The following is a 20,218-nucleotide window of genomic DNA, read 5'->3' on the forward strand; positions in this document are numbered from 1 at the left end:
CCTCAAACCACAGTCCTCATCTCAAGTCTCCCAAGCAGCTAGGATTAAGTTGTATACACATGGCTTGTGAAATGTAACTTAATCTTTAAACAGTAGAGAATATTTCAGTTTAAATCACATCAAATTCCAGAAAGTGAGAACATACTCATTTAAGAAAATGTTCTCACCAATGAAGTTCATTGTGCTCAGAAGTGTAGAATATAAAAAATAATGTGGCTAGCTCTAGAGAGGTGAAGGGTCTGTATACACTTACATATGGAACCTAAGGATGATAGTGAGAAACTGAAGAAGACCAGAGATATGAAAAACAATTGGAAAAAAGAATAGATATTTACACAAATACTGAGGAGAGTTAAACTTTTTGTTTTTAGACCAGGAAACAGAAGGCTAGAACTTGCCTAAAGTCATAAAACCTATATTTAAATAATTCTTTTTTTTTTTTTTGCCATTCTTGGGGCTTGAACTCAGGATCTGGGCACTATTCCTGAGCTTCTTTTGCTCAAGGATAGCACTCTACCACTTGAGCCACAGTGCTACTTCTGGCTTTTTCTGTTTATGTGGTACTGAGGAATCAAGCCCAGGGCTTCATGCATGCTGGGCAAGTACTCCACTACTAAGCCACATTCCCAGCCTTAAATATTCTTTGTATACTACAGATACTTTGCTTTAATAAAACCAAAGTGAAAAGGCCCAAAAACTGATCTCAGAAAAATCATCAGCACTAGCTGGTGCTTCAGTTCTTCTACTATGTCTAATTTTTATACATAAAGTCAAAAGCTAAGGTGAATTCCATTCAGTTAAATAATATTTTTGTAGCTTTTACTTAGTGTGTTATTATAAAGGTGATGTACAGAGAGGTTACAGATACATAAACCAGGTAAAGAGTACGTTTCTTTTTGGACAATGTCACTTTTTCTCTTGATATCTTCGTTTTTCCCTCATTTTGGGAGCTTTTATGAAAAAGTATGATTACACTTTTCAAGCCAGAAAGATATTCTCAAGTCTTTTCTCTTTCTTTCATTCAAACTCTGCAAGTCTCTTAAAAAAATTTCCATGAACCCCCATGGAGACTTCCTGGTTTGTTGACAAATCCAACCCAGAAGCTGTCCTCTTTTCATATCAGCACTGTGTACACATGTGCGACATTGAATTGATTAATTCAACTGAGCATCCCATTGACCCTCATCCACTTTGTAATCACTGCTTCCTGCTTCCATGTACATCTCATACACTCAAATTGAGAACAGAACTATATTATGTATGCATATCCTTTTGTGGGTACCAGACTACAAATTTCAAATCAGCTGTGATCCTGTTAATATATGCTAAAGCAGTCTTTGTTTAAACTGATGTTTTTACAACCAGCTAATTATAGAATACATTATGTCATAAGCTAAGGGTAATTATTTTGCATGCTTACATGACCAATTTTCAAAGAACATAATTCATATCAAACACAATGGAATATGATTTAATACTTCTGAGCAGACAGGTCTTATTGTGGCTCTGGGACATAATAGGAACAATCACTGAGGCTGGATAGACAGGAAAATAAAATTAGTATTAAAAATATTAAATGAAGTAAGCCAGAGCAAAAGAAACATAGGTCCCATAGTTTCTCTTATTTGCAATGATTAGTATACATCTAAGATAATCTTAGCAGATGAGCAGAATAGCTCAATAGCTACATACATATGATCATATAAGATGATGCTAAGCAAAAATGAACTCCAAGATATGGACACAAGAGGTTTTTTGTTATTATTTTTAATGTACTATGTGATTTCTTGTTTCTTTTGTATGTTCTTCCCCCTATGGTATATCTCCTGTTGTCACTATATTTGATTTTGGGGGGGAAAAAAAAGGGTCAACCTAGCCCAGCGGTGGTGGCTTATACCTACAATCCTATGTACACAAGAGTCTGAGTGCTAAGGATCACAATTTGAAGCCAGCCTGGGCAGGAAAGTCTGTAATCTTCAACTGACCACCAGAAAACCGGAAGTGGTGCTGTGTCTCAAAGTGGAAGAGCACTAGCCTTGAGCTGAAGAGCTCAGGGACAGCAACCAGGGCCTGAGCTCATGCTCCGGGATCAACAAAAACTAAACTAAAAGGGTCAGTCTTAGAAATTAAAACCAAGAAGTAAGCTGAAAAACAAAACATCTTTCAGATGTTATAAGCATATGAAGACATAAAGGGGTATCTAATTCTGCCTTCTTTGGAATGTTAAAAACCTCCAAACTCTTCCACTAAGGAGTAAGGAGGGAAAAATCTCACCTACTATCCATTTTGGGTAGATCTAGAACACATTTCCATGTCTTAGAAATTATTGTCTTAACATTCAGGTGTATTTCCTCAGTTTAAAACCATAAAGACCACAGACAAGAGCTGTCACTTTGTCTTTATTTTCACTTCATGTGTGGAAAATGTAGTTTCTCCCTTTTTAAAAAAATTTCTCCCTATTTTATTTTTTTGTCAGTCATGGGGCTTGAACTCTGGGCCTGGGTGCTGACCCTCAGGTCTTCAGCTCAAGGCTACTGCTCTACTTCTTGAGCCACAGCACCACTTCTGGTTTTCTGAGATAAGAGTCTCATTGACTTTCCTGCCCAGGCTTGCTTTGAACCATGATCCTCAGATCTCAGCCTTCTGAGTAGCTAGGATTAAGGCATGAGCCACTAGCACCTGGCCTATTTTATTGTTACTAAAATGAATCCTTGCTAATAAAACTTTGTTCTTGTGATACTCTCCTGTAAGATACCTTAAAATTCTTTTCATGTGTTGATCTAAAGTTTTTTTTTCCACTTAAAAATGATCTTTATAGCCAGGCGCTGGTGGCTCACGCCTGTAATCCTAGCTACTCAGGAGGCTGAGATCTGAGGATTGCAGTTCAAAGCCAGCCTGGGCAGGAAAGTCCGAGAAACTATCTCCAATAAACTACCAGAAAACTGGAAGTGGCACTGTAGCTCAAGTGGTAGAGCACTCGCCTTGAGCTGAAGAGCTGAGGGACAGCACTCAGGCCCAGAGTTCAAACCCCATAACCAACCAAAAAAAAATTATCTTTAAGTAATTTGTACAAAGGAGTTGCCATTGAGCAAAGCAGTTTATAAATAATAATATATCTTGATCATTTTGCATGGATACTTGGAAGTTGAAGGAGTTCTCTTACCCCCTCATCTAGGGACTCCATTACAAAAGGCTGTCAACCAAAGTATTAGGTGACATTACTCTCAAGCCTGATTTTTAACATTCTAACCGGTGTTTGAGTCTACTTTCCTCCAGCTGCTTCTTGATGCTAGTCTCTTAAAGCACTACCACACAGATCCCACTCTCATTTTCTTCCACTCTCTCCACTTACAGCTCTCAAAGACCTGCAGCTGTTTCCACTCTCTCCTGTATGATCTGTAAATTTATGATGATTAAAAAGCTGGTTGGGCTTATGGAGTTTCCTATCATCCCTTCTAAGGTCAGGCCTATTTTCACATTTCTGAGGGTGGGAACTTTATGCATTGGACCAAGGTAGGGCAGAAGGGCTTGTGAGGATAATATATAGAATAAAACTACAAAGCAGTGTGTTAAAATGTACTTGAAAGTAAGACTGTGACTCTATATTCCTAATTTGGAAGACAGATCAGGAGGACAGAACAAATGTGTTCTGAACTTTGTTTTTTCTTTTGCCAGTCCTGGGGCTTGGACTCTGGGCCTGGGCACTGTTCCTGAGCTTCTTTTACTGAAGGCTAGTGCTCTATTACTTGAACCACAGCTCCACGTCTGGCCTCTTTGAGTAGTTTATTGGAGATAAGAGTCTAATGGACTCTCCTGCCTTGGCTGGCATTGAAGCATGATCCTCAGATCTCAGCCTCCTGAGTAGCTAGGATTACAGGTGTGAGCCATCAGTGCCTGGCTCCAATCTTTCTTTACCTGAACATACACACACACATATACACACATAAAATGGGCTTATGAAAGACTATTACATGATTGGATTCAGCATAAGTTCTGGATACTTTGCAAGTTTTAGGTGCTACTTGTTAAGTTTGTGAAATTGCTCTGCTCTAGCAATGTATGTAGTATAGAAACAAATAATGTTATATTCTCTACAGCTGAAAACTATATGACAAAGATGTCAAAATATTTTTTAAATATAGAAAATGAAATTAAATGTATTCTTAGTACACCATATTACAAAAGGAGGTGATAATTCAGGAAAGGATGTAGCTGCTCCATGAAGTCTTCCAAGGGGGGAGAAAGAGAGAGAGAGAGAGAGAGAGAGAGAGAGAGAGAGAGAGAGAGAGAGAGAGAGAGAGAGAGAGAGAGAGAGAGAGAGAGAGAGAGAGAGAGAGAGAGAGAGAGAGAGAGAGGAGAGGTGTGTGTGTGTGTGTGTGTGTCTGTGTGTGTGTGTCTGTGTGTGTGTCTGTGTGTGTGTGTGTCTGTGTGTGTCTGTGTGTGTCCTGAACTCAGGGTTTGGGGGCTACTCAAGAAGCTTTTGTTCAGGCTGGCCTTCTACCACTTGAGCTCTACCTCTCCACTTCTCACTGACTTTCTTGCATGGCTTTGATCTATGATTCTTATGATTCTCAGATCTCAGCCTCCTGAGTAGCTAGGATTACAGGCATCAGCCACCAGTGCATGGCTTCTCTTAATTTTTAATTTTTTGTGGTTCTGAGATTTGAACTAGATTCTTGCACTTGCTAGAAAGGTGCAATACTGTTGAGCTACACCTCCTGTCAAGAAATAGAAATGTTAGTAGATTCTCTCAAGGTTACAAGTACTTATCTTTTGCTTTTTAAACTTATGTATCAGACAGACTGCTAATCCAAGTGGCATAATATCTAGTAGAAATAACACTAAAATTGATTGTTTCCTGATCTTTGAATTAAAAGTAATTTTATTTTTCTTATTTACTAGGTTTTCAAAACTGTCTAGAATGACTATGCATATTTTACACTAAATTATAATTACTAAAGTCCCAGAAACAGAACTTTCCCTAAAAAAAGCACACAATAAAAGCAGGAATTAAAATGAACTATGCAATTTGTAGTCAGGGACAGGAGAAGGAAACGGAAGGAAAGTGAAGGAAGGGGTGACACTGTCTAAAAAGAAATGTACTTATTACCTGACTTATGAAAGAGTAACCCCTCTGTACAACACCTTAATAACAATAAAATGTTATATATTTATGTTATATATAATATATATTACGTAAATATATTATATAATTGTTATATATACATTATATGTAATATATAATATACATAGTTATATAATTATATATTATATTACATACATGATATTATATGTATAATATATATTTATTATATATTAACATATGATTATATATTGTATAACAATAATATATATTTAAAAATTCAGGAATTAAAATGACTTGGTAATCAAGAGGTAAGATAGAACTAGGTCCTATAAACACTTGCTCAAAAAGAGGTAAGACAGAAAAAATAGCTCCTGGATTTTTTTTTTTTTTTGGTAATACTGGGGAATGTAACCAGGGCCTCATATTCCAGGAAAGCCTGTACTACTTGAGCCATAGTCTCAGCCCTTTCATTTTGTGTTGTTTCAGTAACTGTGGTATTTTGTCCTAGACTTTACCTGCACTAGCTTCTAAATTGTGATCTGTATTCCAAGAAGCTGGGATTACAGGTATGTACTGCCATGAGTAGGTTCCTGTTTTCTTTGGTAGTGGATACTATAAGTAATCACAGAACATTTGAAATCTAAGTCTGAATTTTCTTATCTACGTAATGAAGATAGTAACTAAGTACCTCATAAGGTTATAAAAGAATAGGAAAGACCAGTATCTTTAAAGGTAAGAGTTAGGAGAGTGCCTATCTGTTCAGTGCTTTCAAAAGCAAAAAGAGAATAAAAATAGTTACCTTTGGATTAAAATATCTACAAGATTGTGGTTGGGAGCCTCCAAACAAAGCTATGCGGTAATCATGTTTTTTTCTTCGAGGCCTTGTTCCATCTACAAGTTCTTCTCGGTCCTCTGGAGATAGTAGGTGATACCTCATCCCACCTGAAGAAAAATACATGCAACTTTTTAGGAACCTCAATCACTAATGGATGCTCTAAAAGGAAATTCTTAGACATCATACTCCATTAATTTCTGTACCTTTCTTGTGTTATTTCTCTACAGCATTTAGGAATGTGTGGAGGGAAAGAGGCTAGAGAAATGTATTAAGTAACTGCTTCCTAACCAAGTTATTATTTGAGGCAACCAACATTCTAAGACCGTGTGACTCACTATGTAACTGAATTTACCTTGTTTCTCTACCAATAGCTGACAAGATAATAATTATTGATACCCAGATTTCTTTTTTTTTTTTTTTTGGGTCCAGTCATGGGGCCTGAACTCTGGGCCTGGGCGCTGTCCCTCAGCTCTTCAGTTCAAGGCTAGCGCTCTACCACTTGAGCCACAGCGCCACTTCCGGCTTTTTTCTTATGTAGTGCTGAGGAATCGAACCCAGGGCCTCGAGCATGCAAGGCAAGCGCTCTACCACTGAGCCACCTTCCCAGCCCCATGAAATCCAGATTTCTTAATTAAGTAGTTTTCAATCTTTTTATTTGGTCATGGTCTCCTGTACATTATGTAACCTAGGCTGGCTTTGATCTTGCTACATAGTGCAAGTTGGCCTTGATCTTCTGATCCTTCTGCTCAGGCTTCTAAGTGTTGGGATTATAGACATGTAGTACAATAGTCTCAATCCTAACTGTGTATTTGAATCAACAAGGGAATACTGGAACTATTTATACCACAAACCAATTAAAATATCTAGTGATAGGGCCTAGACCTTGGCATTTTAGAGTTTTTAAATACTTGCCATTTAAAGAATAGTTTAAAGAGTAGAAGCTTCAACATCTGGGAGTTCATTAGAAATGCCAAAACCCAGGCCCTACTTAACAAAATTCCAAGGTAATTCAGATATACATAAAACTTTGTGAAGCACTATCTGAGACAGCTCTCAAATTTCATGGGGATTCGGAACTTCTGTGACCTAACATGACTCTCTTCCTTTAGCACTTCTTTAATTTAGCCACAGACCACTTAAAAATAAAAAAAACTCTAGCCTGGAAAAAAGGAGTCACTGAAAAAAAGGGACCATTAAAAAACTTTCAGACAAGTATGTATTTGGGGTTGCAGGCATGGTTCAGGTATTGTAGAGTGCCAGCCAATAAGTGAAGGAATCAGAAATGGGGTTTTAGTCCTGGTCTCAGCCAAATAAACAAATAAATAAAAGTATATTAAATTGTAATTTAAGACACTGCATGGCAAAAACGATGGAATCAAAATACAGTGACATATATATATATATATATATACACACACACACACACACACAATTTTGTTCCAATTTTAGTATATGTGCTGCCAAAGCAAACACACACACAATTTTGTAAGGATATCCAATTAATAAGATTAAAACAACCAATCTAACAGAAAATTAGGAATCTGAATATAGTCCACAGAAAAAAATATAATTTTAAACTTATGAAGACATATTTAACTGCACTGCTTAAGAGAAATAAAAATTAAAACCATACTTTTTTTTCACCTACCATACTAGCCAAGATTAACTGTTCTGTGTTGTGGGTGAGCAGTACCTTCTGCTGCTCTGGATAGGGGTATGGGTGGTTATAAACATCTTGAGGGGGCCATAACCATTGGAAGGATATAGTGAGATACAATAAAATCACAAATGTACATACCACCCTTTAGCCCAGGAATCCCCTAATGTTCATGTTAGGAAAAGTGGTTGAAAGTTATAGTATATCTACATAATAGAATATTATATTGTCTGTTATGAAGAACAGGAAAGGTTAATGCACACATGAAATGACATCCACGAAATGGTATGGGATGAAAAAACAAAGTCTGATGTAGAAGTCTACAAAATGTAATACCATTTGTTTTAAAATGTATGTTTGCACAGTAACACATTTCATTATATATAGTTTATATGTGTTCATGATATAGTAATTTCAAAGCTACGTCAGGAAGACTATCTAGGATATGTGTGTGTGTAAAGTAACCTATGTAAGGGAATGTAATATAGGGATCAGGGATATCAGAAAGACCTTTCCATAATATATTCTTTTATGATTTTTTGAATTGTGCATGATGTACAGTATTATTTAAAAGAAAGATTATAGCTGAGTGCTGGTGACTCTTGCCTATAATCCTAGCTGAGACCTGGATAATCTCTGTTCAAAGTCAACCTGGGCAGAAAAAGCCATAAAAACTACATTTCCAATTAATCAGTAAAATGATAAAATGGGTAGAGTGACATCCCTTAACAAGAAAGCTGAGCAAGAGTTGAAGGCCCAGAGTTCAAGCCTCAGTACTAGCTATCAATCAAATTATGGGAGAAATAAATAAAACATGATCCTACTTTTATAAATGAAGTTGTGTTAAGCCTTTACAAAAGAGATAGATATGCTTGGAGGCATGTTTGTGAATGAAAGAAAATAATTATAAATATTTAGTATTTCATTTCACTGCAGAGAAGCATTTTTTCGTAAGAATAATTAGAGGTCAGGCATTGGTGGCTCACACTTGTAATATTTGCATTTTGTTTGCATACTGTTTTTGAGAGTTTCCCTAACTTTGTTCAAGGTTACTGGAACTTATTATCCTCCTGATACTTCTATCTCCAGAGTATAGGAGTGTACCATTATGCTCCACTACATTTGGCAATTATGAACTTGAGACAAAAACTACAAAAGCTGCTTAAGAAACAAAATGTGAGCCAAGTTCACACACCTTAATTCTAGCTACTTAGGAGGCTGAGATCTGAGGGTCATGGTCTGATGCCAGTGCATGCAATTAAGTCCATGAGACTTTTATTACCAACTCTCCCCCAAAAAGCTGCAAGTGGAGCTGTGGCTCAAGTGGCAGAGTGCGTAGCCTTGAGCAAAAAAGCTTGGAGACAGTGTCCAGACCCTGAGTTCAAGCTCCAGGACACTATTTGGTTCAATGAAAAAGGAAACACTAGAAACAAAGGGCATGAAATCAATTGTATACAAAAGTAGGAAAAGAAGAAATAGTTTTCATCTTGTCACATAAATCAAGTATTTCAATAAATTCCAAGCATTTCAATATTTAGGAGAATGAGAAACTCAAGAGATTAATTTTCTAGGAAGATGACAAAAGTCTTTACATTTCTCCTTGGCTACTAAGTCTAATCCATTTCAAAAGGTTTTAAGCAACTGGCCACAGGATCAGGATATAAATGGTTATGAAGAGAACTTACTTATCACCATCTTCAGGCATTCAGGATTATCTTGTATAAGTGGTTCAGCTTGTACTGTTTTACTTAAGAAATTCTTTGATATAAGAGGAAACCTGACTTTAGCAAGGATATCAACCATAAATGGCTGGCGATTAGGTTCATCATATTTCAACCATCTGACTGCAGCATCATAAACCTAAAGGAGAAAAATAGCATAGTAAAGTTCTTGGTTGGCAGCCACATTTCAATTACCTATGTTTACTCTCATATTGAAGAGGGAAAACCTTATCAGGAGACAATATTTCTCTCTAATATTTTCCTGACTATATTTCATAAGTTTATTGATTCATCTATAGTATCATAGGTTACCTATTTTCTAGATATAACTACTAAATAATGTAACTAAGAGAAGATGTTAAATAGATGAGTTAAAAAATAACAATTCAGCTTCCTTTCTGAAAGTACATTCACCTGAAAGAAGTCTATTGTTCAGTGATATTTCCAATGTATAGTCAGTACCAGGAAAACAAGTTTATCAAGAAGGCTTCTACCCAGGAGATATAAAGATCATCCATGATTAATTTCAACTAATACATTGCAATTGTCTATTTTCTAGTAAATTTTAAAATATAAAATTCTATACTTAATAAATTATTTATATAGGAATTGTTTTCCAAAATATTGTAGCATTAATTTAACTGCACTGAACAAATTCATTAATGTGCTTTAATTTACAAATCCTTAAGCATATTAAAAATAATTTCATATATATTTCATTTACTACATTATGTTTGAGCTAGCTAATTAATTAGATGGTATTAATAAAGCCCAAGTCATTTCTGATATTCTTATGAGTTGAATTGTTACTTTTATTAAGGGACTTTAAATCAGTTTTAGATTTACAGTAAAGTTGCAAAGATAATACAGACTTCTGATATATAGCACTTTACACGCAGTTCTTGTTACCTTCAGTATGATACATGAGCAATGTTAAGAACAATCACTGATACCTGAAAATCCATCTATACATTTTTTAATCTCTTTACTTTTTAGCTAATGTTATTTTTCTATCTTATGATTCCATAAAAAATACCACATAATAAGGTGCTGGTGGCTCATACTTGTAATATTAGCTACTCAGGAGGTTGAGATATAAGGATCATCTTTCATAGCCAATCTGGGCAAGAAAGTACATGGGACTCTTATATTCAATTAATCACTCAAAACATAGAAATGAAGCAGCAGCTCCAGTGGTAGAGCAGTAGCCTTGAGCAAAAAAGCTCAGAGATAGTACCCAGGCCCTGAGTTCAAGTCTCAGGACTGATGCCAACAAACAAACATACATTAGCTTGTTTGTTTGTAACAAACTAACAAATAGTTAGTTGCATTTATTAACTAGGTCACCTTAGGCTTTTCTAGTAAATGACAGTATTTCAGACTTTTCTTATCTTTGATGATCGTAACAGTTTTGAGTTCCAGTCAGGTATTTGAGAGAATGTCTCTCAATTTGAGTTTGTACCATGCTTTATTCATTCAACTAGCTTTTTTGTGTTTTGGGTAGGACCAACACAAAGGTGATATGGTATTATAACTATATCAACAGCACATGTCATCAATATAATTTATTACTGATGTTAACTTGGACTACCTGCAGGTAATATTTGTCAGGTTTCTCCAATACAAAACTACTTTTCCTTTCCTTGCATAGAAACCAGTTAATTTTGTAATCATTGTTTTATTTTTTTTTTGGACAAAGGGTCTCACTTTATTGCTCAGACTGGTCTTGACCTCTTTGGCCCAAGTGATCCTCCTACCTTACACTTCAGGGTACCTGAGATGCCTGAGATATAGACCCAAGTTTTTTGTCATTTTTTTTTTCCTGTGCTTGTCCTGGGGCTTGAACTCGGGGCCTGGGCACTGACCCTGAGCTTTTTTACTGAAGGCTAGCACGCTACCATTTGAGTCACAGCTCCACTTCTGGCTTTTTGCTAGTTAACTGATAATGTCTCATGGACTTTCCTGTTGGGCTAGCTTTGAACTGTGATCCTCAGATTTTAGCCTTCTGAGTAGTAAGGATTACAGGTACGAGCCACTGGCACCTGGCTAGAGCTGAGTTTTTTGTTTTTATTTACAAAAATAAATAGATCTTCTATGCCCAATTTGCAAATAGATACTGTAAGCCTTGAAGAGGACAGGGCAAAAGAATATAGCTTAGTGTAAACTTTTATTTTTAGAACAAAAGCAACTCAAAAAATGTGACCTCATCATTTAGTTTCTAATGCTGCTATTAAGAAATTTTTACCACAAATTTAGTGGCTTAAAACACAGTGAAGGATATGGGGCTGAAAATAAAGATTAAGTCTGTTTATCAAAGTATTCCCTAACTCAGTACCCAAATATCCTGTAGCTCACAGTTCTCACAATTTGCCTGACAGTTCTAGAAGACATAGTGTCAAACAGGTTGTACAGGACTAAAATCAAGGTATGGGAGAGCTACCTGGAGGCTCTATAGGATGAACAATTTCCTTACCTTTTGCAACATCTAACATCTGCCTTCATTTCTTGGCTTGTAGCCTCCCTCCATTTTCAAAGTGAGTAATGGCTGGTCCACTCTTTTGTATACTGTGTATCTTTGAACATTTAAGGATCTTTGTAACTGTATTGGATCTACCTGACTTCCTAATTCCAAGATCCTTTAGGGGTTAGGTATTTGGGGACAGGCATTTTTCTGCATTCTATGGTACCTAGTAGTTTTCTCTCTGTCAAGTGACTAATTTCTCAAATAGCCTGTCCTTATAAAAACTGTGGAGATTCATAGTATTATTGTAAAGAATACATATTCTCTCCTAATATGGCACTTTTCATTATGTATCTAAATATCAGATATAAAAATTTCCTCATTGATTTCTAAGCAAAATGTGAGAAGGCAATTTAGTCACCTGATCCTCTGCCCTCACAGTGAGAGTGTCCTGGTTGAGCAGATGGGTTACTCGTTTTACATCAAGTTGCAGAAATTCATCAGTTTTGTAAACTTCAGTAAAATGCTGATGAATAAAGTCATCTGCTGTTGCTTTCAGTTCAGGACAATCCAGACACTCTGCAAGCACACTTATACCTAAAAAATGGGAAAAAAACAAAAACACAAGAGAACAGAAAATTACTTTTAAAAAACCAAAAATATACTAGCACTTGGGAGGAGGAAGAAGGAAAACTGTGAGTTCAAGGCCATCCTGAGCTGCTGTCTCTGTCTATAATATATATTCTCTCCTAAAAAGGGAAAACAAACCAAACCAAAAACAAAATAAGGGGCTTAGTTGGTAGAGTGGTAGCCAATGAGTGAAAACATCAGGTACTGAGTTTGAGTCCCAGTCTGCCTAAAACCAAAACAAAACCAACAAAAAAACAAACCAAGTAAATATACATCAAAAATAAAAGCATGACTTCAGGAAAATTTTATAGAATTTGAAAAATCTTAACTCTTTTCAGTTCCAATGATATATCTATTTTTGTACCAATATTTGACTGTCTTATACTTGATTTTGATATTCAAAGAGCAAGCAAGGGCTTGATTTTATTTGGATATCACTAAGTATTTTCTCTAATACATTTAAAATTTAAAAGTTCTAGTGCTATTTCAAGTAGGATAGATTTAGACTTTTGGATTACTCTGAGGATAGGTGACTTTTGAAACATGGAGGAGCTTCATTTAAGGTGACATACATGTAAAGCATATAGTTCAAGCTCCAGGATAGCAAAAACAAACATATAACTTATTTCAAATTTCTTTTGACAAAACTTATTCATACCATTTAGATTTTGGTACAACTTTTAATGTAAACACATAATATAAATACACCATTATTAAACACAAAATTTTCTTTATATAAGCCTTACTTAGTTTCCCTTCTGTCTTTTCCTTACTATTTTACTTTTTGCTTTAGAGAGAGCTTCTGACCCAATTGGTTTCTTACATTCCACAACAGGAGTCAAAGTATTGTCCATAGGCCAAATCCTTCCCACACACAGTTTCTCTCCTTAGAGGCAGGTAAGTTCTCCCTGTTTCCCTTTTTAAATGTTTGTTTAAAAAAAAAGGAAGGGAAGAAGAGGGAAAGTTAGGGAAGTAGAGAGAAGTAATACATCTGGCCTACAAAACCTGATATTTGCTATCTACAGACACTTCACAGAAAATTGTAGCAATCCCTTTTCTACACAGAAAGATGAAAACACTGATTTTCTTTTAAAAATATAATCCTGTGGCATGCTTTCTAAGTATTTTTTTATGTTTCAAGTTTAAGTTTATGCATACCTCTCCCCCCTGCCTCCACTTCCAAAGATGGGTGCTTACTTTACCTATTCTTTTTAAAAAAAATTTTTGTGCTGGTCCTAGGGCTTGAACTCAGGATGTGGGCACTGTCCCTGAGATTCTTTTATCTCAAGGCTAGTCCCCTGCTGCTTGAGCCAGTGTGACTTCCAGCTTTTTCTAAGTATTAGAGATAAACAGTCTCAAGGGCTTACCTGCCATGGCTACCTTTGAACTACAATCTTACATCTCAGCTTCCTGAGTAGCTAAGATTACAGGCATGAGCTACCAGTACCTGGCTTGTGGTACCTACTCTTGTGGTATGTCCTATGTTGCATACTGAACCTCCTTTCTCTGCCCTTTACATTTTGTTGTTGTTTTTCTAGGGCTTGAACTCAGGGCTTTGAGCTCTTATTTGGCTTTTTGCCTTAAAACTGGCATTTTACCATCTGAGACACAGCTCTACTTCTGGCTATTTGCTAGTTAATTGGAGATGAGTCTAACAGATTTTTCTGCTGAGGTTGGCATCATACTATAACCCTCAGATTTCAGCCTCCTGAGTGAGTAGGATTATAAACATGAGCCACTAGTGCCCAATCCACCAGTCCCTTTATTTGCATATAGAGATGAGTAGCTGGATATGACATCTGACCTTAGAGTTTGAGCCAGGGGCCTAAAACTTTAGTTTTAGGTCAATCCCTAGCATCAAAAAAAAAAAGATAAAAATTTTCTTTTTTTTTTTTGTCGGTTGTGGGGCTTGAACTCTGGGCCTGGGCGCTGTCCCTCAGCTCTTCAGCTCAAGGCAAGCACTCTACCACTTGAGCTACAGCGCCACTTCCGGTTTTCTGGTGATTTATTGGAGATAGGAGTCTCAGGGTCTCTCCTGCCCGGGCTGGCTTTGAACTGCGATCCTCAGATCTCAGCCTCCTGAGTAGCTAGGATTACAGGTGTGAGCCACCAGCGCCCGGCTAATAGTTTTTTTTTTAAACTATTATTAACTTATTGAGTTTATTAGTCTCGAATAAAGCACATAGCTATGACTATGGCCATTTAAGCCCTGTTTATTGGCTAAAATAATTGGCAATTTTAAAAATATTTTTTATTGTAAAGACTGTACAGAGGGGTTACAGTTACATGAGTAAGGTAGTGAGTACATTTCCTATTGAGCGTTTTCACCCCCTCCTTTGTTTTTCCCCTACCATCCCTTCCTCCCCACCTCCAAGCCCCCCAATCCCCCCCACCCCTGCCAAAGTTGTAAAGTTCATTTTCAACATAGTGTCTTGTACATTTCATTGTTACAATGGGTCAACTTGTATGCTTATTTCAGAATTTTGGTATTTCCCTTCCCCTCCCCAAATTAGAAAAATGTATATATAAGATGCCAGGCATGGGAATCGAATACAATGAAAACAGGGGCTATACCATGGGGGAAGACATACAAAAGAAACAAAAAGAATCACATAGTACATTTTAGGAAAAAATAAAAGCTGTGTCCCTATCCTGGGGTTCATTTTGCTTAGCATCATCTTATATGGTCATATGTACATAGCTTTTGACCTTTTCTGCTTGTCCTAGACATATACTAGTTATTGCAAACCTATATTTCTTTGGGCCTGGCTTACTTCACTTAGTATAATTTTTTCCAAGTCTTTCCATGTCCTAACAAATGGGGCAGTGTCATTCTTTCTGATGGATGCATAAAATTCCATTGTATAAATATACCACATTTTCTTGATGCATTCATCTACTGAGGGGCATCTGGGTTGGTTCCATATCTTAGCTATGGTGAATAATGCTGTGATAAATATAGTTATGGTGGTAGCTTTAGTATGGCCTTGTTTGTGATTGTTTGGGTAAATGCCCAGAAGTGGAATTGCTGGGTTATAGGGGAGCTCTAGGTGTAGTCTTTTGAGGAACCCCCATACTGCTTTCCAAAGTGGTTGAACAAGTTTACACTCCCACCAACAATGCAGTAAGGTTCCCTTCTGTCCACATCCCCTCCAGCATCTGTTATTATTAGATTTCTTGATCATATCCACTCTAACTGGGGTGAGATGGAATCTTAATGTTGTTTTGATTTGCATTTCTTTTATGGCTAGAAAAATTGAACATTTCTTCATGTGTCTATTAGCCATTCTTATTTCTTTTTCAGAGAAGTCTCTCTTTAAGTCTTTAGCGCACTTATTAATTGGGAGATTGTTTCTTTGAGGATTAGTTGTTGGGGGATTTAACTTTTTGAGTTCCAAATATATTTATTTTATTTTTTTGTCGGGCAACCTGTATCCTTATTTCAGCATTTTGTTATTTTCCTTCCCCTCCTCAAGTTAGAAAAATGTATATACAAGATGCAAGGCACTGACATCAAATACAGTGAAAATGGGTTATACCATGGGGGAAGAACATACAAGAGAAACAAAAAAATCACACTGTACATTTTAAATACGTTAAAAACAATAACAATTAAGAAAAAAACCACTTGTGTCCCTATCTTGGGGTTCATTTCACTTAGCATCATCTTATATGGTCATATGTACGTAGCTTTTGACCATTTCTGCTTGTCATAGACTTACACTAGTTACTGCAAATAAGGGACACCATGGGACTTATGTTTCTTTGGGCCTGGCTTACTTCACTTAATATAGTTTTTTCCAAGTCTTTCCATTTCCTAACAAATGGGGCAATGTCATTCTTTCTGATGGAGGTATAGAATTCCATTGTATAAATAGACCACATTTTCTTGATCCATTCATCTATTAAGGGGTCTAAGTATATTTAGATATGAGACCCTTGTCTGTTGTATGGCTAGTGAAGATCTTCTCCAAATCTGTGGGCTTTCTATTGATCTTGCTGGGCTATGTCTTTTGCCATGCAGAAGCTCTGCAGTTTCATGCAATCCCATTTGTCCAACCTTTATTTGTTGTGTTTCTGGGTCTTAATTAAGAAAATTTTGGCCTGTGCCAAGGAGCCCTAGATATTTCTCCTATTCCTTCCTGTAATGTTTTCAGGGTGTCTGCTTTTACTTTGAGGTCTCTGATCCATTTGGAGTTGATTCTGGTGCAGGGTGATATATAAGGATCTAGTTTTAGTTTTCTTTTAGCTTTAGTTTTCTATAGGTGTTTAACCAATTTTGCCAGAACCATTTACTGAAGAGGCTGTCTTTCTTCCATTCTATTTTTTTTAGTTCCCTTATCGAAGATTAAGTGGCTATAGGTCTGTGGGTTCATTTCTGGATCTTCAGTTCTATTCCACTGGTCTTCTATTCCCGGTCTGTTCTTGTGCCAGTACCAAGCTGTTTTGATTACTATGGCTTTGTAGTAGAGTCTGAAACTTGGTATTGATATTCTTCCAACACTGTTCTTTCTGCTAAGGATTGGTTTTTCTATTCGGGGTCTTTTATTGTTCCCTTTGAATTTTTGGGTTGCTTCTTCTATTTCATTGAAGAGTGAGGTTGGGATATTGATAGGTATCACACTGAATATGTAGCTAGCCTTTGGCAGTATTGCCATTTTCATGATGTTGATCCTTCCAATCCAGGAGTATGGGAGGTTTTTCTACTTCCTTCATTCTCCTTTAATTCCCTTGTTCAGGTTTTTAAAGTCTTCATTACAGAGGTCCCTCACCTCTTTAGTTAACTCCCAGGTATTTTCTTTTTTTTGTGGGGCTATTACAAAAGGAGTTGCTTTCCCAATTTCAGTCACACTCTTCTTATTATTGGCATACAGAAAAGCCATTGATTTTTGAGGGTTAATTTTATACCCTGCTACTTTGCCCAAGTTCCAGATCAGCTCGAGTAACTTGGTAATGGAGTCCATGGGGTTCTTTAAATACAAGATCATGTCATCAGCAAAGAGGGAGAGTTTTACTTCATCTTTCCCTATTTGGATGCCCTTTATGTTTGCATCTTATCTTGTCTTATTGCTCTAGCTCAGCATTCTAAAACTAAATTGAAGAGACATGGAGAGAGTGGACATCCTTGTCACATTCCTGAATTTAAAGGAAATGGCTTTAGCTTTTCACCATTAAGTATAATGCTGGCTGTAGGTTTGTCATATACAGCCTTTATTATATTGAGAAATGTTCCATGGATTACTAGTTTTTCCAGAGCTTTCATCATAAAGGGGTGTTAGATCTTGTCGAACGCTTTTTCTGCATCTATTAAGATAATCATGTGGTTCTTATCCTTGCTCTTGTTGATGTGATGAGTTATATTGATTTGTGTAGATTGAACCAGCTTTGCATCCCTGAAATGAATTCTGTTTGATTGTGGTATATGATCTTTTTGTTGAGAAGTTTTGCATCGATGTTCATGAAAGAAATGGGTCTATAGTTCTTATTTGTTTTTCCTTTTTTTTTTTTTGGTTGGTCATGGGGCTTGAACTCTGGGCCAGAACAATGTCCCTCAGCAATTCCGCTCAAGGCTAGCACTCTACCACTTGAGCTACAGTGCTACTTCTGGTTTTCTGGTGGTTTACTGGAGATAAAGAGTTTCATGGACTTTCCTGCCCGGGATGGCTTTGAACTGTGATCCTCAGATTTCAGCTCCTGCGTAGCTAGGATTATAGGCATGAGCTACCAGTGTCTTTCTCTTTGTTTGATGGCTTCATAAGAGTTTGGTAGTGAACTCTGACTTTCAATTTCATTGAAGAGTTGGAGGAGTATTGTCGTGAGTTTTGCTTTGAAGGACTTATAGAATTCAGCTGTAAATCTATCCGGTCCTAGGCTTTTGTTGGGTGGGAGGTCTCTTATTGCTATTTTGATGCTTGATATGGGTCTGTTAAGTTGATTTAACTCACCTTGGTTTAGTTTGGGCATGTCAATCTTTGCTAGAAATTTTTCCATTTCTTCCAGATTCTCAAACTGATTAGCATAAAGGTTTGAGAATTATTCCCTTATAATGTTCTGAATCTTGGTTGTTTCTGTGGTGATGCTTCCATTCGCAGCTCTGAATTTATTTGGGTGTGTTCTCTTCTTTTCCTGATCAGATTTGCTAAGGGTCTGTCAATTTTGTCAATTTTTTTGAAGAACCAACTCTGTTTTGTTGTTTCTTTCAATGGTGTTTTTGGACTCTAATTCATTTAATTTTAATTATTTGTTTCCATCTACTGGATTGGGGTTTAGCTTGTTGCTCTTTTTCTGAAGACAAAAATTTTCTAAATAATTCTTCAGTTAAATTTCCAAGTGCTGAGAAAGGGACTGGAGAAAACAGATGTCCCCTTATGGTAAATTTCTACTGTTATTACACTGTACTTAAAGGATGGGGCCTGTTTTTCTTGTTTTCTAAGGAGCTCCAGATTTTCTGTTGCTGGTGACAAGAACTTGTAAGTACTCCAAGTAAATACAAAAAGAGTTTGTATTCTCTCATCACAGGGTAAGACATTACATAATTACCCAAAAATTTTGTTATTCAAAACTTTTCTACTTTTTCTAAGATTTTGCAATTTCTAAGTAATTCTTTAGCTGTTAGCAGCTCAATACAATTCCTTTCTATTTAAACCAGCAAGCTTATTTTGCTTGCAACTATGAACCAGAACAGTATTATCTTAAATTCTATCTTTCATTTGGTTGTAGTACTTCTTGAATTTTTTCTTAGTATTTTTTTTAGAATGTATACATATATATATATATATGGTAATACATTTTCATTAATATCATAAATGAATAATATCTTAGAGCCTAATTCTTTTCTTGTATTTGCAAATCTTGTACAAATCTTGTACTGTTACCTTATAATTTGGGGCTGCAGATTTTATTATTGTAATTCTGTGGGGCAAGTGGTAACTCTTTTAATCTGGGCTAGCTTGGCTCATTTCTACTATCAACTGGTTGTCTGGATGGGGTGGACAGTTTAAACTAGCTTCATTCACATACCAGGTAATAGGCGTGATGGTTGGTCTTGTGGAGGTCAGTTAGAGCAACTCATCTGTGTCCTAACTAGACTAGCCTTCATGTTGTGGCAGCAAAACAGTTCATGGCAGCTAAAGTGAGCAAGGCCCAATGCACATTTTCAAGGCTAAAGTAAGTCAAGAGGCAGCACCTAGATTATAAGGAGGGAAAACAGACTCCATTACTTAGGAACTACAAAATTACATTGCAAAAAGGTATATAGATAGGGAAGGCTATTAGACAGCCCTTCATCACTGTAAAAAAAAAAAAAACCACCCAAAATAAAACAAACAAAAAAAACCCCTTGCTATCAATAACTTAAAGGAGAAAAGATTTTATAGGTCTAAAGTCTCAGAGGTTTCATTCCATTCTGTACAGTTACAATGTTAAGCCACCAACCTAAATGTAATTACCAATAACTGGAAATAAAAAAATATCACTAGGATATATGTAAGAAAGGAATAACTTAGTCCACTGATCAGGCCTGAGTATAACTTAGCCTAAAAGTGAATTTTTTCGGTCATGAAGCTTGAACTCAGGCCCTGGGTGCTGTCTGTGAGCGTTTTTGCACAAGCTAGTGCTCTACCATTTTGAGCCACAGAACCATTTCTGATTTTCTGTGGGTCAATTGGAGATAAGAGTGTCATAGACTTTCCTGCTTGGTTTCACTTTGAACCGTGATCCTCAGATCTTAACCTCCTGAGTAGCTAGGATTACAGGCATGAACCACCAGTACAGTTTTGGCAGTCGTGGGGCTTGAACTCTGGGCTTGGGTGCTCTCCCTGAGCTCTTC

The 20,218-nt window shown here is 36.6% G+C and overlaps 1 protein-coding gene across 4 annotated transcripts in view; it reads right to left on the reverse strand.

Moving 5' to 3' along the window:
* The window catches only part of Klhl7 (kelch like family member 7), a 54,142-nt gene that overhangs the window by 15,395 nt on the left and 18,529 nt on the right, over nt 1-20,218 (reverse strand). For all 4 annotated transcript variants that reach the window (XM_069996095.1, XM_069996096.1, XM_069996098.1 and 1 more), the window contains exons 5-7: nt 12,182-12,357; nt 9,264-9,438; nt 5,886-6,028 (exon numbers count right to left, since the gene is read on the reverse strand). In XM_069996095.1, coding sequence (XP_069852196.1) covers nt 5,886-6,028; nt 9,264-9,438; nt 12,182-12,357 — 494 coding nt within the window. The remainder of the gene's footprint in view (nt 1-5,885; nt 6,029-9,263; nt 9,439-12,181; nt 12,358-20,218) is intronic.

The sequence above is a fragment of the Dipodomys merriami genome, unplaced genomic scaffold (assembly GCF_024711535.1).
Source record: "Dipodomys merriami isolate MVZ:Mamm:240054 unplaced genomic scaffold, mDipMer1.0.p SCAF_5, whole genome shotgun sequence".
Taxonomy (NCBI): domain Eukaryota; kingdom Metazoa; phylum Chordata; class Mammalia; order Rodentia; family Heteromyidae; genus Dipodomys; species Dipodomys merriami.